The sequence below is a fragment of the Microplitis demolitor genome, chromosome 5, assembly GCF_026212275.2.
Source record: "Microplitis demolitor isolate Queensland-Clemson2020A chromosome 5, iyMicDemo2.1a, whole genome shotgun sequence".
Lineage (NCBI taxonomy): Eukaryota > Metazoa > Arthropoda > Insecta > Hymenoptera > Braconidae > Microplitis > Microplitis demolitor.
Window position 1 is genome coordinate 13,097,264 of NC_068549.1, and position 22,829 is coordinate 13,120,092.

At 33.9% G+C, this 22,829-nt stretch overlaps 2 protein-coding genes across 2 annotated transcripts; one reads left to right on the forward strand and one right to left on the reverse strand.

The window, feature by feature from the left end:
* Window positions 1–4,525: 4,525 nt before the first annotated feature.
* LOC128667825 (uncharacterized) lies at window positions 4,526–5,870 on the reverse strand. Its single transcript, XM_053739528.1, has 3 exons — window positions 5,430–5,870; window positions 4,634–5,266; window positions 4,526–4,579 (listed from the first exon to the last, which is right to left on the reverse strand). Exons 1-3 carry the CDS (start codon window positions 5,868–5,870, stop codon window positions 4,526–4,528), a joined length of 1,128 nt encoding a protein of 375 aa, XP_053595503.1.
* A 3,080-nt stretch (window positions 5,871–8,950) lies between these two features.
* On the forward strand, window positions 8,951–9,952 carry LOC106693512 (uncharacterized). The gene has a single exon (XM_014441476.1). It carries the CDS (start codon window positions 8,951–8,953, stop codon window positions 9,950–9,952), a length of 1,002 nt encoding a protein of 333 aa, XP_014296962.1.
* Window positions 9,953–22,829: the final 12,877 nt, after the last annotated feature.

Sequence of the window (22,829 nt, forward strand, 5' to 3'; positions counted from 1 at the left end):
ATTCTTATAAGAAATTGAATCCTTAATTAATGCAAGCAATTATTTCATAACAAAAAAATCGAGTTTTGAAAATACATAATTGTAAGATTAATAACTTATGCTTGTTTACGTAAATTAAGCCTTAATTATTACATTTTACTTAAGTAATATCAAAACTTGAGTTATGAAAATTTTCAAAAAAAAATATAATATCATATCAATAATTGACTAAAGACAAAAATATTAAAACAAAATCTCATTTCAAAATTTAAACCTTAAATTATTATGAATACTCAAGTAATATAAAATGATATTATCAAGTGACATTTTTTTTTTACCAAACTTTTAACATAAAACTTTCGTGCTTAAAAGATTTTTGTGGTGAAAAATTTGTTGATAAGTGAATAAAAAACTCTGTGTAAGAGAGAGAAAATTATTTTAAAAATAATTATTTATAAACAATTGTGAATACAAATTTTTATTCTTTCTGTGTTAAAGAACTGTTTAAACTTTATACAGTTATTTCGTACATTCAAATACTTTAAGCAGAAATATTCTATCGAGTAAATTAGTGATTGAATAAGAAATAATTTCACCAAAGATGGCGCAATCTCGTGGTATTATTGATGCAATTCAAAGTTTAGTGGACACAGTAGCAAATTTATTTAATGATTTGCAACAAGACGCAGTGAATAAAGAACAATGCCAAAAGTGCTACCAAGTGTGTGTTGACACAATCAATTATTTTAATGACATTTTGTTGGACCAGCAAACAAGTGTCCAAGACAAAAGAAGTGTGCAAGCGAATATTGTACTACTGTGCTGGTATGGCGATCAATTTTCTCGTTTCAGTGGTCAAGTTACCGGTGGTGACTTGAGTGTAAAAAATAATTTAATAAATGGCAAGACCTGGAAAACGCATTTGCGAATAACATCAAGACTGGCTGTGTGGTGAATCGAGCCCACACCGATTTGAGAACTTTTTTAACTGATTCTCAAAATTCAGTGACTGCAAAAGTTCAAGATATGTTGAATAATGTTGCAGGTCTTAAAGTCAGTGTAGAATTATTTTGCAAATTCAGAAATGCCAAAAATGAAAATACTGTTGAAGAAACAAAATCATTCAACATTAAAAGCAGGGAAATTTTACCTGCAACATCTCTTGCTGACTGGTATACGGACAATGTGTATGAGAAATTGTTAAAAAAAGTTGAAGACTTCAATCAAAAAGATTCTGGGTGGAGTTTGATTGAAATAAATAATTTGGTCATCGCGATGTCAAGATATGCACCTGTTCAAGCTGGTGATTCAACGTTTGTCATGCTGCCCAAGGATATCCGGGACAAAAAAGCAGTATTAAATATACAGAATTTTGATGAGTTTTGTTTTCTATGGTGCGTCAATGCAGCGTTACACCAGCCTGTTTCAAACCCCAAGAGAACTTTACAATACAACCATTTCAGCTCAATTATTGAGTATAAAGGTATTAAATTTCCTATATCTATCAAAGACATTCCTAAATTTGAAAAATTAAATAATTTCTTCATTAATTAATTTTTATGGTATTGAGTCTGAATATACTGGTAAAAAAACTGAAAAAAGTGTAGTTATTCCTTTGTATTTAAGTAACAATTTAAAATCTGATAATGAAACTATTTATCTTTTAATGGTTCAAAAAAATGTAAATTTAAATATATCTGAAGATTTAAAAAATTTTGAACCCAAATTTCATTTTGCATTGATAAAAAATTTATCTCGATTAGTTAGAAGCCAAATATCAGATTCACAGTCAAAATTATTCTCTTGCGACAGATGTTTAAATCATTTTAAATATGAAAAACCTTTTGAAAATCACAAAGCAGACTGTTATAAAGTGAATAAAGTTCGAATGCAATTTCCAGATGAAAATGATAAAATTTTGAAATTTAAAAATTATAAATGTAAAGACACTGTTCCGTTTGTTCTATACGCGGACCTAGAATGTGCACTTGAATCACAAGATGATGAAACATAAAAGCACGTCCTGCACAGTATAGCTTTCTATCGTCATTGTAGTTATGATAATAAATTATCCAAATTCGAAATAAATCGATCACCAACATGTATTGAGTGGTTTACAAAAAGACTAAAAAAGTTAGCCATTGAAGTTGAACGATATTTAAAAAATCCTATAGTTATGAAGCAACTAACTAAACATCAGCAAGAAAGTCATGATCAGGCAACTCTTTGTCATATGTGTGAAAGATCATTTTATTCAAATAAAGATAAATGTTATGATCATTGTCACTTTACCGGTAATTATCGTGGTCCAGCACGTATTTCTTGTAATGTTAATTATCCAAAGTCTCATGTTATACCCATAGTTTTTCACAATTTATCCGGTTATGATTTACATTTTTTAATTAAAAGTTTAGCTACATTAATTAAATGTGATGTAACTTTACTACTAACAAATAAAGAAAAATATATATCTTTCACAAAATCAATTGAAAATACTTCAGTGACATTACGATTTATAAACTCATTCAGATTTATGGCATCAAGTCTTGAAAAATTAGCTTCTTATCTGGGTGATGATGATAAGCAAATCACGAAACTTCACTACCCTGATCTAGAAAAATTTGAATTAGTCACACGTAAAGATGTATTCCCGTATGAGTATGTTAACAATGTAGATAAACTTAATGACAAACAGTTGCCTGATGAAGACAAATTTTTTTCTAAATTAACTGATAATGATATTTCTGATGAAGATTATTCTTTTGCAACTTTAGTTTGGGATAAGTTTAACGTTCAAACTCTCGGTGATTACTCATATTTATATCTTAAAACTGATGTACTTCTGTTAGCTGATGTTTTCGAGAATTTTCGGAGCAGCTATTTCAAAACTTACAGTCTAGATCCGCTACATTTCTATACTGCACCGGGACTTGCTTTTGATGCGATGCTGAAACACACTGGTGTTGATCTTGAGCTTCTGACCGACCCTGAAATGTTACTTTTCGTTAAAAAAGGAATCAGAAGTGGAGTATCTCAGTGTACAAACCGGTATGCTGCTGCTAATAATCGGTACATGGGCAAAGATTTCGATCCTAGCAAGGCTGAATCTTATCTCATGTACTATGATGTAAATAATTTGTATGGTGCGGCAATGAGTATTCTACTACCAAAAGGCTCATTTGAGTGAGTAGAGGATGTAGATAATTTAGATAAATTTTTTAATGATGATGTAAATATAGGATATATATTAGAAGTAGATTTAGAATATCCTGAAGAATTACACGAAGTCCACAAGGACTTGCCTCTCTGTCCTGAGCATTTTATACCGCCAGGAAGTAAATATTCTAAAATATCAACTACTTTGTATAATAAAAAAAATTATGTAATACACTATAGAAATTTGCAACAGTGTCTAGAGTTAGGATTAAACTTACAAAAAATTCACCGAGTTCTTAAATTCGAACAGTCTGCTTAGCTTAAATTATATATTGATAAAAATACTGACTGCAGAAAATTAGCCAAAAATGAGTTTGAAAAAAAATTTTTTTAACTGATGAACAACGCTGTATTTGGTAAGACTATGGAAAACGTTCGAAAATACAAAGATGTTCAATAAAAAACTAAATGGACCGGAAGATTAGGTGCCAAAGCTTTGATTTTTAAACCAAATTTCCATAGTCTTACCATATTTGATGAAAATATGGTTATGATTGAACTAACGCAAGCAAAAGCCTTTTTTAATAAACCAATTTATGTTGGCTTTGCAATATTAGATTTATCCAAAACTTTTATTTATGACTTCCATTATAATTATATGAAACAAAATTTAAAAAATGAAGATTCTAAATCAATGTACACTAATACAGATAGCTTAATTTATCACTTTACTGTACCAGATATATTTGAAACCATCAAATGTGATATTTCAAAGTTTGATACTTCAGACTACCCGGCTGATAACATTTACAACATGACGCTAGCAAATAAAAAAGTTCTGGGTCTAATGAGAGATGAAAATAATGGTAAAATTATGACTGAATTCACTGGACTTCGGGCTAAATTATATGCATTTAAGACATATAAAAATGAAAAGGCCAAAAAGCGAGCAAAGGGAGTGAAAGGTCCATCTTTGCGAACAAAGCGATGCTTGAAAAATCATTTAAATTGAACGCAAGAACAGTATTTAATTAAGAGTGGAAAACATAATGTTAAAACTATTGTACAAAATAAAATAGCGCTAAATTGGGCTGATGATAAGCGCCAGCTTATTGACGGTAGCCATGACACTTTGCCATGGGGACAAAGTGCCGAGTGTTGATGATATAATTGTCGATGAAGAAGGAATAACTATAAAAAAGAGAAAGCTAATGCGAATAGTTATAAGTTTGTAAAAATTGTTATTAAAAATGAAAATTTAATGGAAATAATTATATATATTTATTATCTAATTTGTAAAATTAGTTCTAAGGTTTGAAAATAGAAGAAAAATAAATGTATATATACAATTAAAAATTTTGCTTTTATTTATTAGAATAAAATATAAGTTTTACAGATCTGATTTATCAATCCAGGTGTTGTGAGAGCTGTCGAAGCCGAGCCACTTTACATATAATTTATTTCCGTGTTTTTTTATAATTTTTTCTATTAGATAGACATCTGGATGCTTGACTTTGCTAAGTTGTTCAACATAAAATCCACCTTCAATTGGCTTCTCCTGATAGTCTACAAGTTTGTATGTTGTTGGATATGTATTCTGCACTGTCTTGATTGTAAAAATTTCAGTGGTCCAGTTGGGTGTGTCGCCTTTTTCAAACACATGTTTGTACTTGCTGATTCGAACTTTGTCTCCAACTTTAAATTTATTTTTTCGTGCTTGTCGCTGAGCTTGAAGAGGTTTGTATATTTTTTCTAATATCTGCATTTCATTTTTAGCAGTTACATCAATAGGTTCCAGTTGAATAGTACGATGTTTTCTAGTATTATATTTGTGAACTAAATCTTCCAATATTTCAGTCCACTTATAATTTCCACGAGCGGTGAATTTACGCCACATGTTAGTCTTAAGTGTTCGATTAAAACGTTCACATATTGATGCCTTTAAGTTGCTGAATGTTGAGTACATGTTGATGTTTTTACGTTTCATAAGTTCTTGAAATTCTTTGTCATAAAATTCTTTGCCTCGATCACCATGCAGAATTTTTGATACACGTCCTTGTTGAAAAATAGATTTCATTGCACTAGTAAAATCACTGCCACTTTTACTTTTAATTGGCACAGCCCAAGCATACTTTGAAAAAATATATATGATAGTTAGCAGATATTTGTTTGCTTTATTTACTGTTGCATAAGGAATCATTTCAACTAGATCAGCTTGCCAAGTTTCATCAAGTGCTCGTATGTCAACATGACGACGTTGATAATTTCTGCGTGCTGGTCTGTGCAGCTCATACGCTATTACTGATTTTTTGTCCTCCATTGTCAACAAAAATTCTAGCTTCCAATTCTTGTATTCGCTGTGTATTTCTACTAATTAATTCTTTTCGTGACTTTATACGTTTTCTTATATTTTTTAATTCTTGATTTTCTTTTTTTAAAAGCGCAACAGCAGAGTCCAGTGTTACCACTTGAGAGTGCAAGTGTGAAATGATCTCTGATTGATCATTTGCCATACTATTATACAATAGAGACAGCTCTTTGTGCACAAGATCACGTGTAAATTTTACAGTTGCTACATCACTGTCTTCAGCAGGTTTGCCCACATGACACAGTCTCGTGTTCTCAACATCATACTGTCCATCAACAGTTATTTGAAATCCTCGTCCAGGTGGTCCTGGTGGTCCACTGATTGCAGCACCAGTTGGTAGTGACCGTCCAAAAATACCGATACTCATTTTTCGCTCTTTTCACTTCAACAGTTGGCGTGTAAATGACATAAATATGATGCAGCGACTGCTAATAAATAATCCCCGCTTTTCGTAGCTCTTCGATAGTTGATATGATTTCATTGGTGTGACTTGGATTTCCAGCTGCTTAAGATGCCATGAGTAAACGCAGACGGTCAACTAGTTCATTTGGATCATCCCAGTAGGCATAATCCATACGTGATTTTTTCTTTTTCGCAAACATAAAATTCGGTAACCCTTTACCTCTTGATAAGTTTGCATTTTTATCGAGAAAATCGGCAATATAATTATTATACTTGATTGTCGAGTTTTTATAAAAACTACCATCTGGTTTATAATTTTTTCTATGAGTATTTGTCATTTTAATAACTTCGAGATATTTATTTTTATCATTCTGCGTGACTTTTGAATCATCCGGCGATGTTTTAAATAATAATTCCAATAAACCAGGAGTCACAGAGTAATTTTTATTTTTTATATCTCATTATCGTCAAAAGTTATTTCAGAATCACCAATATAAAAATCATTAAAACGTCGACGAATACTATATCTCATATCAATATCTTTACTTCTTCTGTACACTTCAGCTAAATATGATTTTATTTCACCGCTCACTGGCTTAGCGGGGGTACTCGATGCCGCAGGAAATACTTGTGTTTCTTCCAGAGTCCCACTTCTATCTTCAGAGATAATACTATCATAATTACTGGCATCATCAAATTCTGTATCATTATTCACCGTTGAATTATCAGCTTCAAATTCTTCTTTGACTTCTTGCTTGATTTCTTGTTTGATTTCATGCTTAGACGACTCGACTAGACTCTGCAGAGGTGTAACAATAGGCTTGAACATTTCACCCATTGCTTTCTCAGCTGCGTCTTTACCCAGCTTAAGCATTCTGTGTTTCCGTCGGATAGCATCACTAGCGTAAGATATCTGATGTAAGACATCTCTCTGCTTTGAAAGTTCATCGGTCTTCATGTTGATACCTTAGAGTTTACTTAATCTCTAATTACTATTCATCAAGTACAAGTTAATTTATACTAATAAAACAGTCACATCCTTTTCTATATCTTCCACTATTTAGCTCACTGTCTTTGTCAATCACTACAAAACCAAATTTACCATTCCAACATGCTGAACACAAGTCTTTGAATAAATTGTATGACATGTCAGTATTTACATGATCATCATACACATGTTTCAAGTTCATCTCATCTTGACGAAAGAGAACTATAAAATTTGCATTGCCGCGTATCAAATGTTTAGGAATACGCGTGTAAGTCTGACAGAGATAAAAACTGTCAACATCTTTATGTCGACCCATACAAAAATATGCTTTGATATGATCTTATTTTTCACAAGCAACATCATCAAATATCATCAATGAGTTTGGTTTTGCATCTTCCGGTTTCAGTACTTCTTCGTGCTCGTTGAATGTAAAAAATTCAATACCTTCTATTTGTTTGAGTAGTGATTCTAAAAATTTATATTTTGGCTGGTTCAGAGATTTTGAGTAGAGATAAATATTATCAAATCTTAAGCCGTTGGGGTGTATGATGAGTGAGAGCAGAGTATTTGTTTTTCCACAATTCGATGGACCACAAAATATAGCACGTACACTGTTTGGTAATAAAGCACCGTGTCTTTTGACTTTTTTCACCCCCGTACCTTGAACAATTTGATCAAAATTTATTACTGGCAACTTGGCCTCTTGACTTTTAAACTCCATGTTGATAGTTTACGATCACAACATTAACTCACTCAGTCAGCTATAAGTACCAGGTTTTATATCATTTTAAGCTAGTCATGATGCTGCTACTATGGAGAGCAGACGTGTAGAGACCAGTGGCAGAGGTTTCGTAAACAGTATGATCAATAAGCTACCATTTGAACTACATATACCTGGATACCAGTACTGTGGACCAGGCACAAGGCTAGCCAAGTGATTAGCTCGTGGAGATCCTGAAATTAATCCTCTGAATGTCGTTTGCTCTCCTCTAATCGATTTTTAGCAGCACTTACATCATTCACAGCTTTTGCTATACCAGCTGCACCTCCAGCCAAAGCTCCTTTTGCACTCAGGCCGGCAAAAAGTGGTATTAAAAATGGTAGTACACCACCAACTTTAGATGAAACTGGTAAGATTCGTGGCAGCCGGATATTTTTTTTTTCCACCAGATTTTTTAACTGCCTGACGAGCTCCTTTCAAGGCTGTTTTGATTGGATCACCACCAGGAGTCATGGACTTTTAAGCAGCTGTAACAACTTGTCTTAGTGCTACTTCTTTCTTTACACTGGTCTTTCTCTTCCTAGTCTTTCTCTTGCCAGTCTTTCTCTTGCTAGGCTTTCTCTTGCTAGGATTTCTCTTGCTAGGCTTTCTCATGCCAGCTGTTCTCTTCTTCAACCCCATACCGAATGTTTTTTTCATCTTCATGATTTTATTTAGACTCCACGCAGCAGCTTTTTCACCAATACCAGCGTCTTTTGCTTGATAACGTTGCCACGCTTTCTCAGCAAGTATTTGATCAGCCTTGTAATGTGCTGCCAAATTTTTACGATTATATGAGTACGCGATATCGTGTTCTTTACATGCAGTGAAGATATTAAACCTCAATGCTCTGAGGGTTGAGTGCAACATCATATCAGGCGCTTACATAAATGAACACAAAGTTCACACTATTCATGAATTGTTTCCAAGTGTATCACCAGGATATAAGATTGTTGAATTACCATCTCACGTCATTTATCTGCCGATCGCCGTATAAGCAATACAAAATCTCAGACTAAGAATTGTTAATCAAGACGGAAAACTGGCCAATTTTAGAGGTGAGATGATAACCATAAGACTGCATATAAAGTCTATAAAATAATGGGTATCGTGTATGAAACAAAAAGTGGTGCTGGCTATAAAACGACAGCAACATGGTCGAGCAGCATCAGTCGCCGAGTACCTCACAAGGTGTTAACACATTAGAACGCTCAGTTTCTTTAGAGCCTAGGACTAAAATTACGTGGAAAATTAAGAAAATAAAAATTTATTTTTGTTGTTTGACGTGTACACGACCATGGCGGCAGGAATCTTAAATATTCAAAGACAAATGATTTTTGATGAGTCGATTGCACACTATGAAGCACATGCTCATCTCCCGCATGCTGCATCAACATTCAACGACAGCGATGAAATAAGAATTGCTGTTCAACATCAAGATTTATGTCTACTTCCAAGTAAAAGTACACTGCGTGTGTACGAAAAATTCACAAAGTCTGATAGTACAGCTGTAAGTGCAACTACTCACATGGTAAATATGACAGTATGTCATATGTTTGAAGAAATACGCTACGAGCTCAATGTTGTTGAGATTGATCGTAATAAAAATGTCGGCATCACAAGTCTGATGAAAGGATATACATCACTGACTCTAGCTCAACAAAATACACTAGAAAATTCAGGTTGGATTATGGATGAGGCTGTCAACAAATTACACAATGACAATAGCTACTCTGATGTATCTATACCACTGAGTCTTTTGCTTGGATTTGCTAAAGATTACCATAAAGTTGTCATCAATGCAAAGCATGAATTAATATTAATAAGATCAAATGCTGATTTAAATGCATACATTGTGGCTACACCTGCTGCTGGAGCTCATGCTGAAGCTGTTAAAATTACGCTGCAAAAAATTGAGTGGATTATACCATATGTGACTATGGCTGATAAACAAAAAATCGAAGCTTTGAATTATATCACAAGTGATTCAGCTATCTCAATCAGTTTTTGGGTTCGGAAGCTATACGAGTATCCACTATTACCTAATACTTCGGAGCACATTTGGGCTGTCACAACATCTATGCAACTCGAGAAACCACGTTTTGGAATCCTTGGATTTCAAACAGCAAGAAAAAATGATGCAACTAAAAATGCCAGCGTGTTTGATCACTGCAACATCAGAGATATAAAATTATTTTTAAACTCTCAGAGCTATGCTTATGGGATAAATGTATTATCAAAGCATGCGATATCTCGATTAACCATACAAAGTAAATTCCGCAATCGATTGAAGATCTGAACCGACTTCTCGTATGTTGTTTGAATTCCATAAAAATGCCAGAACCATCTTTCAAACTCTTGGACATTTTGAATTGCACATGAAGTATCCAACTTTTGGACGTGGTAGGCATAATATGGACATTGATGTTTCAAGAAATCATTCTTTTGATAGAGTGAGAAAAATCTCTTTTTTTTTAAGTCAATAATTGGTACAGCAGTGTCCATTAGATCTTCAAGCCATTTTTTCTTCCATTCACCTTGTACGTAAAAGTATCGTGCATGTTGGACCATAATTTCAAGAATTTCTTTCAATAATTCATATGGTAGGAAACCAGCTATCTATGATATTGAATGTTGATGTCCACAATGATCAACACTTTTCTGCATTACAGCAACATCGACTTGATCCAAAGGTGATTCAAACAACCAATGTTCACATCGTGCAAGTCCATATGTACGCACATTATCATAAATATCAGTAGCGCACAGTTTTTCTACCACAAATTTGCCATCAGGCATCTCGAAACCCACAAAATCAATTATTAGGTCCATGCTGTTTGTTAGCGTTAAACAATAGCTTGGTTAACATGAACGTAGTTTTATGGCAAACCTTTTCGTATTCGCGAGGATCTTTGCAGCTGAGTAATAATTTCTTCCAATACTTCACTTGTAAATCGATTTCGTTCTTTTGTTTGGCCAATTTTTTTAATTTTTCTCGTTCTTCGTTATGACGATCAAAGTCATTAACGTTGTCGTCGTCCATTACATCCTCGAAGTCGATCTGCGCATCATGCAAGCATACATCCGTACACACATGGGGTCTGAAGAAGAAGTTCAATTAATTAGCTATTATAATTAAACGACTATAAAGCAGGTTATGAAAAATAATAATAACTACATACCTTGACGAAAGACTCATCGTTATTATTATTATTTATTTGTTGTACGCTTTTCCAGTTTCACCAACTTTTCAGTAGTTTTTAGAAATCTTCTGGACAAAATCCTCATATCGTGACAGCTTATGCACGACGCTTCTAATCGAACACTGTGAATAATATCTGTGTTTTTTGCGAATGCGATTATCATCAATAAATTTACCGATAGGCTCGGGAGGCACGTTACCAAAAAACCCTTCAATAAGATTTTCAAAACTTTCAGCAAACGGGTAATTATTGCGTACAAAAATCTTTTCACTTTCACTTAATTTAGCCGTAAATATAAAATCACGGGGAGCAAATTGTTCACTTCAACTCTTCTCAGCGTAGACTGACTGGATGCTAGCTCTTAAGCTCAGCGCTCAAACCTGTATCCCCCACCAAAACTTTAAAACAAGTTCAGACTTGTCGAATGACGCCACAAACAAGTTTAAACCTATCGGATGACGTCATAAACAAAGAAAAACGTGTCCAGACCTGTTAGATGACGCAACCTTTAGAAAAAAAGTGGGGAGAACTAAACCATTCGATGGTGTGCTGTTCGCATGCTTCTCGCATGTACCCTTGCACACTCTTGTTTCAATATATAAAACATGGGTTGGGGATGTGGATGGACCTCGTAATGACGCTCAAGGTTGATAGACTGGAAATCGTCAGTCTTGAGCGCCATCTCGAAGTCTATTTTGTTTCAAAATTTTCCCCACTCAAAACATACTGTAAGCGACGTTTCATCAAAAACGACCGGAAAAATCAACATGAGCTCAAAATAACAACCAAGACTGCCAATATCCACACCAGCTGCCAATGTCTATACTGACCGCCGGCATGTTACCCTCCCGTCGGTAACAGAATGGACACGAACCCACAATCTGTTTTATCGGGCCGGTGAACCATCCCTACTCATCTACTTACCAGGGACCTTGCTATTTAGTGTCGAGTATGTATATATACGAAAATATGATGTACGAGGTGAATGGATGTGTCTTATCACTAAATAAATAAATAGTAATTAAGCTTACAGTTGGTTTATTTAAAAAAATAATAATTTGTCAGAATACAAGATTTGGCTGAGCTGGAGACCAGATTGTTAATTGAGATTCGATTCGTATTAAATCGTTGTTAGTTGAAATTCGTTTCGAAATGAATTGTTGTCAGGTGGCTTGATAGTTAGTTACGCTTCTTGAATGTTGAGAATTGTTGATGTAAATGAGCGAAGGAGTTCACTTATACTGGGTAATTGACAATATGTCTGAATATACTTTTTAATATGATGAAAATCATTTAATTGTGAATAATCAAGTTTAAAACAGCAATAATATTCAATAGAAATAATTTGATTATTTAAATTATTTGTAAAATTTAATAAAGAATTGAGAATCAAAATTTTTTTTATTTAATATAATTCTATTTGAATTGTATGACCTTTGAATTTAATTTTCAATGAACAAGAATTTGAAATTTTATCATTTAATATAATAAGATTATACATAGTCAAGAGCTTGATAATTAATGGGCATAAAGGACCGATTTGCAGTGGTTTTTATCGACACCAACCATAGGCGAGGGGTAGCACGTGTGACCTAGAATTAATTTTGTTACCGAAAACTAATGTTATTGAGCAGAGTTGAATACTTGCGGGGTGTGGTGTAAGAAAAGGCTTACGTGACGATATTGGCTCAAAACTTCTAGAACAATGACAAAGACTCAAAAAAAGACGATGATAGGAGCTACGGGTGGAAGAAAGGGATCTGACCCCATGCTATTAGATAGGAGTTATTTTAGTCTGTTAATTATGGGTTATTAATTATATTTATGGTATAGGTGGTTATTGATTATTGAGTATAGTATAGTATAATAAACGTGAGTACTTCGTTGCTCTACTTCTGCTTGATTTTAAGTTTTTTAAGTTAAATTAAATTAGAATTTTTATGATAATTAAGCTTTTGTGATATTAATCTGCTTTTTTACTGGCAGATTAGTTTATTATCATTTGAATAAATGTGCTTCACTGTGAAAGGTTAGCTGTTGTGTATCTGTTTAAATTACATAGTTTATGTTCTCGAACTAAGTGACATCTAATTTTCAATTATTAAGTTATAATCTACTTATCGACATGTAGTGTGGTATCCGTTATACAGCTGTTAAAGATAGTCAGTCCGAGGTTCAGACTTTTACCGAATGTAAACATCGCTTGCACGCGCAGTGTGTTAAAATTAGACTTGGTTTATCGTCAAGAGCTACCGCCGGAGAAGCTATCAGATCAAAATGCGTAGTTTGTGGCCCTAATTTACCAGATGATTTGGCTTTGAAATTAAGTAAGCTTGATAACTCAGATAAACTTGATAAACTGGACAATCTAGATCAAATACTTTTATCCTTAAATAATGTGAGTGCCAATGTGAATTCATTGATTCAATCAAATAAAGTTCTAAGCCACAATTATCAAGAATTAAATAAATGTGTCACTGATTTAGAAAAAGGCAATTTAGGCGATAGTGAGTGCATCTTAGAACGAGTTGAAAAAGCTGCTGAGGTTATTGTAAGCAGTGATTTAGAACTGCGAACACTGCAACTTGAAACTTGCGCGCTTAAAAATCAGCTGATGCTTTCTGGCTTCCCAGAGACAGCTGATCCCGAAGACAACAAAAATCGCAATGGGATTATCAAAGCTTTTAGATCTGTCAGTTACTGAATAAGATATTACATCAGTGAATCGAATAGGCAAAGTAAAGAAAAACAAAATTCTACGTGCAATTCAAGAGATATACTTATTCGACTCAATTCGAAACAAGAATTTAATTTTTCTATTTCAGGGATTTTTCTTTGAAAAATCAGGTGTTTTTACATCGCAGGTATTCATTAGTACTTTACAAGCTACGAATGGACATAAAAAAAAAATTTCCGAAAATTTCACCACGAAATCTGTGGATTGCCAAGGGTGCGGTTTTTATCAGAATTGCAAGTGATAAAGAACCAATAAAGCTAGTGCCTTCTACAGGACTAAATAAGATTAGTGAATTACCAGCCTGACTTCATGAAGTTTCATCATCTCAGCATATAAATATATGTCATCTTAATGCTCAGTCACTTCATTGTTATTTCGATGAATTTAAACAATTCTTTAGATGTCATAGTTTTGATATCTTTGCAGTTTCTGAGACATGGTTTACTAGCAATGCCTCGGATGAACAGTTTTCATTGCCTTCGTATACAATATATTGTAATGACAGAAACAGAATTAGCAGTGGAGTAGCATTATATGTTAAGAATAATTTGTGGTCACGTTTCCTATCTTCATCTGAATATTTTCTGATTTATCCTGAATATTTGATGGTGGAAGTCTGGTTTTCTATCAGGGAAAAAATTTCGGTTTTTGTAGTCTACAGGCCACCGAATACTGATCATATTGATTTATTAGAATCAGATCTCGAAGAATTCATGATTAGCTACAAACATGTGATTATTCTGGCAAACTTTGACGCAAATTTGAATATGAATGATTATAAATCTAAGCAGCTACGAAGATTCTGTGACAGTCTTGGTCTTCAGTTTGTTAATTTTCATTCGACTCATCACACAGCAAATAGTGACACATGGATAGATATGTGCATGGTTAATGGCATGAGTCATGTGTCTTCCTCCGGACCATCGGAAGAAACATTTTTATCTGGCCATGATCTGATCTCCATTGCATATGATTACTGTGTGCCTCATCAAGGATTTGAATTAATCCAATATAGAAATTGGAGTCTTGTTGATAAATCAAAGCTGCACGAAGCTTGTAGCAATATTAACTTTAAATCATTTGAAAGGGTGGAATCAGTAAATGCATACATATGGCCATTGATGAAGTCATTAACAAAGTTGCACCTTTAAGATCGAAAAAAGTTTCACGTCCAATGGCTTCGTAGATTACCCAAGATATCAAGAATCTACAACGTCGACGAAGGAAGTTATATAGAATATTCAAGAGAACGGGTTTTACTTATACCAAGTTTAGTAACATTAGAAAGCTCATTAAGAAACGAATAACTAGTATAAAAAAAAACTACTTTGAATCGCGATTTTTGTCTGCAAATAATTCACGAGCTATCCGGAATGATTTCAGAAGCTTGGGACTAGTAAAGAAAAAAGAAAATAAAGAGCAATTTGATCTAGATATTAGCGAAATTAAAAATTACTTCGTACATTCTGCGGATGACTTTGTTAATAATGATGTTTTTGAATTTATAGAATCGGAATATAATGAAGCTCAATTTAATTTGTCTTTATTATCAAATGAATCGGTAAAAAAGGCGATAATGAGAATTGGCTCTAGCTCGGTTGGGCCTGATGGCTATTCAATTAAACTCTATAAAACTTTACTTCCGTACTTCCTTGACTCAATCACTTTGTTATTTAATCAATCATTATTAAGTAAAGAATTTCCAGATCTTTGGAAGCGGTCATATGTTATACCTTTGCCTAAAATAAAAACCCATGTGGTTTATCTGATTATCGCCCAATTTCACTCCTATGTGTACTTTCTGAAGCACTTGAAAGGTGCGTATATGACCAAATCTGTAAATATTGCACTGATAATGATAAACTAGACCCATATCAAACAGCTTTCCGAAAGGGAACGAATACACAAACTGCTGTAATACGCTTCCCAGACGATGTTCGCCTTTCTATTGTTCTCTCTAAAGCAACTGTTGCTATTTTCTTCGATTTTCTGAAAGCCTTTGATTCAGTTAATCATGTTAAAGTATTACGTAAATTACGTAGAATAGGTTTTCCGGAAGGGTTATTACGTTGGATATTTTCATATTTGTATAACAGAAAGCAGTCAATTCGTGACAGCAGTAATGGTGCGACATCGTCTTGGATTGATATATAGCGTGGTGTACCCCAAGGAAGTGTTTTGGGTCCTCTCTTATACGCACTGTTTGTCTCTGACTTAGGACAGCTTCTCAACTGTAAATATTTATTCTATACAGATGATTAAGTAATTTATTTGTTGTGTATTCCTAATGTAATTAACGATTGTGTAGCTAGACTAAATAGTATTATTAAAACTATCTTAAACTGGTGTACAGATAACCATCTTAAGTTAAATGCTACAAAAACAAAAAGTATTATTTTAGGTAGTGCGCATAATATTAAGCAAGATCTATGCATAAATGCAGATAAAATAATTATTAATGATGTAGTTCTGGAATATACGAAATCTGTGAAATATTAAGGTATGATCTTTGGTGATATCTTGTCTTGGAATGAACAAGTTGACCATGTATGTAAGCGTAGTATGCTCATTCTAGCTCAATTAAAAATGAATAATGAAATATTCAATGAGAAGATTAGGATAAAATTAATCACTACGTTGATTTTCCCAATTTTTGATTATTGTGCTGCGATGTAAACTAACCTAAGTCAATCTTTACAGCATAAATTACAACGTAAACTTGATGCTTGTGTGCGCTTTATCTTCAAAGTAAGTAGGTATGAGCATATAACATCTCATTTTCAAAGACTTGGTTGGCTTACTTTGAAAAGCAGAAGAAATTTCATTCTATCGTGTTTATTATATAAAGCAATACATGCCAATCAGGGTTATCTTTTTAAGAACAAACTTAAATTATCAGAACCGATGTTACGTAGAGGTGATGTAAGGCAAGACTATCTGCTCTTGCCTCTAAGTCATTTAGTCATGATTGGCAAATAATCATTTATTGTTACTTCAATTAGTGTATGGAACTCGCTACCATCGGGTCTCACTACTCTTTTTACATTTGCCGAGTTTACAGTGTCATGCTATAATTATTTATTTAATAGAGATCACACTGAATGAAATATAGGGAGAGTGATGAAACTTTAAAACAAAAATTGAAGGACTATAACAAATAAAAATGAAACTTTTTACATTTGTAAACTTAAAATCTTGAGAAATTAATATTACGTATTAATATTAGAATATACTATCTATATGTATTATAATTGTACTTTTGTAAACTGTATGGCCACAAGGAGTCTCCACTTCATGGCCAAATAAAATTCATTCATCTATCTATCTATCTATCTTTTTGTCATTATCCTTCGATTAGTTACAGCCATTTCTTCCTATCGTCAGTGGTTTAAATGTTACACCCATTTTTAATTACAATATTCAATAAATTGTAATTATTTTTAGGTTCGTGGATAGATGTGCACTAGAAAATTATGTTAATAATTTCAGTTTTCTATTATTTCAATTATTTGTCGAGATTCAAAGTAGAATTTAGCGATATAGTCGTATGTGTTAGAGAGAGAGAGAGAGAGAGAGAGAGACGATAATAGTGGTGAGTCATGCGGCGCGCCTTAGAAAGAAGCTTCTAGATCCAGTTTAATGTTATTAGATGAGCGTTAATTTAAGTTGTTAATTACCGACTATAAATTAGGATTAGGGTATAGATATTTATTGATTATTAATTCTTTCGTTATTAGCTTTCGATTGATTATAGTCATTTCCTTCTACTGTTCTTGGTTAAAATGTAATACCTATTTATAATTATTGCGGGATAACTATAAAATAAATTATTATTATTATCGAATTATTATCGATTCGATTAGATAAGTTATTTTATCGGATTATTGTGATATGTTTAGTTTGCCGTTATTGTAATTAGTTATCGAATTATTTAGGGTAGAATTTATCGATATAATTGTAACTATTTGAGAGAGAGGTGACGAAATACGTCAGACGATACGTTACAAGAACTAGCGGTAGCAAGAGGATGAGTCATGAGCCACGCCTTGAGAAAAGGTTTTAGCTCTGAGTTAATTGTATTAGATGAGCCTTATTTTGGATGGTTAATTACGGATTATTAATAAGGTTGAAGGTAGAGATGTTTATTGATTATAAATCCTCTCGTTATTGTCTTTCGATTGATTATAGTCGTTTCCTTCTACTGTTATTAGTTACATGTCATACCTATTTATAATTATTACGGGATAATTATTAGACAATCTGGAATTTGTATTGATTCGGTTATTATAGCGATATTTTTTCTTTGTCATTATTTTACTTATTTATCGAGTTAATTAGCGTGTAAATTATCGATATACTCGTATGAGTTAGAGAGAGAAATGATGAAATACGACACGCGGTACGTCACAGGAAAAACCTCGGAAACTCGGGAAGGCAGGCCGTATTAATTCTATTAATGGAAGAAAGAGATGCAATCCCATGCTATTGGATGGGCTCATTTTAAGTAGTTAATTACAAATTATCCGTTAAGATTAAAGTTTGCGTATTTAATAATTAATACTCTATTTTTCCTTATCTATCAATGGGTTATGATTATTTGTCTCTATCGTTAGTGGATTATAAGTTACGCCTGTTTTTGGTTTTAAATAAATAATAATTTGCGATTATTATTAATCTCATCGGTAAAGGGACACTAGTGAATCGTAATGGGAACTTTGACTAATCACTATTTTATTTATCAATTGAGTTATTAAAGGTAGAAGTTACGCGCTTACGTATGCATTAGTGAGAAACAATGGTGAAGCGAAATAGTTACGTTCCTTGATTGACCTCTGATGGTTAGTTAGTTTGTATCTAATCTTGAATTCTATTTTTCTTTATCTACTGATCGATTATAATTTACTTCTATTGTTATAGGTGGGTGGCTACGAATTTAATTATTCTCTGTAGGATGTTCAGAAATTATTAATATGGTTATCTGCTCCGTTATGGTATGTTATGGTTGTCTGATGTTATGGAGTTAGTTAATTGTTATCTTATTTATTTCTTTATCAATACATTGGGATATTGCGTCTCAATTTATTAATATTTATTCTACTAATAAGTTTCTTCGGTTACGATGCAGTAGTACTGTTGCGTATTAAGCATTATTTATGATTTTACTTTCTGTCAACTACGTCAATCCTAGATTTTATTACCTTGTTTCTGTTAATAATTATCAGTTTGTTTTATAGTTTATTTCAAATTTTTAATGGATTTCGATATTATTTGGGCTAGTGGATACTAGGAAGGAATGCGGAGGGACCAAATGAATTAAATGTAAAGTCAAAGATGCATAGATATTAAGGTTATCGGAGTGGTGGCACTTGACTTTATAGAGAAAAAACGGAGGAGCATCGCGCAGCATTATTTGAAAGTCGTAATGTTTGGGTTGCAAGCATTAGAGAGCTTATCACGGTTTAATTGATTGCTCAATTTATTAGTAAGTTTATTATTTCTTCATAAGTGATAAAAAGGGAAATTTATGGTATTCTTTGTTTACATCAACAATTTCTCACTACTCATCTGACCTTCAATATGTTTAGTTTTTAGTTTTTAAGAATTTCGTTCTTTTTTATTTAATTATACGTCATTTCGTAATTTCACATGTTACGCCGTAACACGTGACTTGGAGGTGTGGGTCATCTTAGCACACCGAAGGGTCCACGGTTATAATCTTTCTCTTCTTTATACCTCTTAATCGAACATTCACAAGTCAACGGGTACGGAAAGAGACAGATGTTAAGAACAGGGACTTCTCGAAGGCCCATATTCACCTACCTGCTTCCCTCTCGCTTTAATACCCCAGACCTATCCTAAAGCAAGACGGTATAGTACGCCTACCATTAAAATCATCATCCAAGAAGCTCGGAGAATCCCGTCATGTTGCACAGCGCTGTCTCAGCCGTCTCGACAAGAGCCTGTCTCAGGATCCCGTATTCCAGGATAAATACAACACATCCCTCAGTGAGTATGAATCACTCGGATACATGCGTCGAGTCCCACAATCATCGCCTAAACCTGCTCAGGCATACTACCTACCCCATCATAGAGTAGTTCGTAAAGGTAGCGAAACGACCAAGTTGAAGGTAATTTTAACGGTTTAAGGAAGACCTCATCAGGTGCATTTTTCAATGACCAGCTTCAAATTGGACCAAGTCTACAAATAAATATATTGGACGTGCTTCTTTACCTTAGAAAGTACAGATTCATCTTTTTGATAGACATTGTAAAGATGTTCCGACAAATTCATGTTCACCCGCCAGATTGGGACCTTCAGCGTATCCTCTGGACTGACAATAATCGCGTAGTAGCGTATCAACTCATTACCATTACCTACAGCACTCGTTCAGCACCGTATTTTGCCGGCCGAGCTCTCGAACAACTTCTCATTCACAAAGGCGCTAATTATTCACTTGCAGTTGAACATTTTGAAAGGCAGTTTCGTCAACGACATCGGTGGTGGAGCTGATAGCCTCAACCATCTCAACAACATCTCGAAGCATGTCAAATGTCTTTGCAGTTCAGGTTGCTTTCCATTATCCAAGCGGAAGACTAATCATCCTGAGTTTTGTAGAATCTCGTCATCTCTCAGCCCAAAAACTCTCACACATTCTTTGATTTTACATTGAAGATTTTGAGCCTATCTTGGAACTGTCAGGATGACGTTCTCATATCCACTAACAAGACGACACAAGCTCTGAATATAATCAAGCGAACGATTACCCCAGAGGCTGCTCAATTATTTGATCCACTTGGGTTAATCTCACCAGTTATTGTCAGAATAAAAATTATAATTCAGAATCTTTGGCTTCAATATGTCGACTTGGATTATGCATTATTACCAAAGATCGTTGACAGTTAGAAAACTCTTCGGAGTGAACGTTTTCAATTGTCTCATCTCAGAATTCTCCGTTGGATCCATCTCAACTTAGATACATCCCAAGTCGAGATGTGGGGATTTTCCAATGCTTCTCATTCCGCAATGGCTGCAGTTGTCTACCTGAGAGTAGTTCAACAAGACAAACAAGCTAACATATCTCTCGACTTGAGCTCTCAGCTGCGTTACTGCTCGTAAAATTAGTGTCACACGTCAAAACAACGCTTAAACTGAGTCATGTTCCTACTTATTTGTGGATTGTATTCTATCACGTCTCATCATCGCAGATTCTCATAAGTGCATGCTTCATGGCAGTACTTAACTTATTTTATATTATCTACGTAAGAAGTGCCGGATAGTGAACGGACGTGCTCTGATAAAGGTATTGATGCATCGCTGCATTACCTGCGCTCGAATGCGAGGGATACGGGCTCAGCAACGTATGGGTTGGGTCGACCGTAATGTCTCCATCTTGGCCACGTTTTTTTTTCATGTATTGTATGATAATCAATCTCAGTAAACTAATATAAACAAAGTCTCATCTAACATTACAATAATATTACAAGCTGTAAATAATGTAAATAAAAATAGTTAATAATTTTACACAAGTCTGTGTGAAGTGAATAATAGAGTTACGTTAAATCGATTCCCGCCGACCAGATCCACCACTCTCATCTCTCAATCCTATCTTTAGCATTAATCGTACCACTACTTTCTAGAACTCCTTACCGCCGCATTTATAACAGCCTCAAGTCTTGCGTAATTTGTGATAATGAAGACTTTTCAATCAGAATATTTATAAATACATAAACATTATAATTGTACAATCTGTAATTTTCGTCCATGTTTCTTATGGTCGTGTTACAGTGCGTTTTTTATTTTCGACTTGAAAATCAAGCGCAGAAGTCCAATTGACCCTACGGACATCTATTCGAATAGTTATATGTTAAATGACACTCTTTAGTCACCCGGGGCCATATCAGATGCTTCCCTGATCAAATTCTACTTGATTTTGCCCTCAGAATTTTCCTTTAAATATGCCAACAAGCAGTTACTCAAAGACTTAGGCCCTGGCTACCACCCAGAGTAGACCGGTAGAGTGGTGGACTGATGGCGCTTAGCGAGGTTCCTACTCTACAACTAGAGCTCATGACAATATATCTGAGCTGGCCTAACGATAAGTCTAGTCATATCTAGTCATTTAGTCCAGTAATCAGTTTTATTTAATTTATTTTATATCTTTGAATTTGGTCGTCCAATATTAATAGCCGCAGTAATTATTATAAAATATTTATTTGAAGAACATAAAATTAGCCACATGAATAAATTTCAAGTCAAATTTCTGCACGCGTTGATTCAGTAAAGTTAAAGTTAAAATTGAATTGTACCAATAAAATCTGCGAGTGTTGCTACATCGTTGCTGTTTATTTCCTGCAATTTTCTACCACCGAAGATTGGGCCCACATCGTTGCTGCCTACGCTTCTTGAGGGTCATTTTCTACCTGCACCGACAAGGATGGAACACGCAGTCAGGTACAACGCAAGTGGGATTCCGTTTCCCCGATCTTCATTATACTTGGTCTCCTCCCACGTAAATTAAAATATTAAATCTTAATTACTACATTTGATCTACATGAAAACACATAAAATGAAATTAGAGAATCCGTATATGTAACAAATTGGGGAAAATTTGATTAATTAAAATGCTTCTCTTGGAAATAAAATCAAATCAAATCTTTACTGACTAAACAACTAGTCTTCCTTTCCTTTCATAATTAATAAGCGCAAATTTCAGTTGAACGAGGCGAGCCCCCCCCCTCCTTAGCCCATAAAATAAATTAGTTAAGCTACTTATAAGTAATCGTGACCAGGACAAGAGCTAATCCAGCCAGGCCCATCGATTATAGTTGTTAGGGGACATAGTTCCACGATCAAATAAATAAATAAGTAAAATAAATCAGTTGTATACAAATAAAATACTAATCTATTTCTTTATTCATATTATTTACGCTGGGAAGAGGAAGATACGGTAAGTACTATGCGTTTGGCAACACTGGGTTGCATATGTTCTGTCCGACTATTATTGGTTTAATTATTCTGGTTGCGTGGATTAGGCGTTCGGACTAACCAATGCAATTTTCGGCTCAAATGTTTAATTCATGCCTCAATTTATTTATTTTGGGATACATTTCAATGTGGACTTTCTTTCATTTCTATTTCGGAAAAAACAGAGTTATCTTTATAGGTATATTAACGTAAAAATAATGCGCTGATCAATACATACGATCTTTAACTTAATAGCTTCCTTATTTCCTCT

What these genes read in the sequence shown, in the direction of transcription:
- LOC128667825 (XM_053739528.1), bottom strand. Translation starts at nt 5,870, where the DNA reads ATGAGTATCGGTATTTTTGGACGGTCACTACCAACTGGTGCTGCAATC. An exon ending in GACAAAAAATCAGTAATAGC is followed by an intron (nt 5,267 to 5,429) that starts GTATGAGCTGCA and finishes ATTTTTTCAAAG; the next exon opens with TATGCTTGGGCTGTGCCAAT. An exon ending in GCAAAGTCAAGCATCCAGAT is followed by an intron (nt 4,580 to 4,633) that starts GTCTATCTAATA and finishes TTATATGTAAAG; the next exon opens with TGGCTCGGCTTCGACAGCTC.
- LOC106693512 (XM_014441476.1), top strand. Translation starts at nt 8,951, where the DNA reads ATGGCGGCAGGAATCTTAAATATTCAAAGACAAATGATTTTTGATGAG.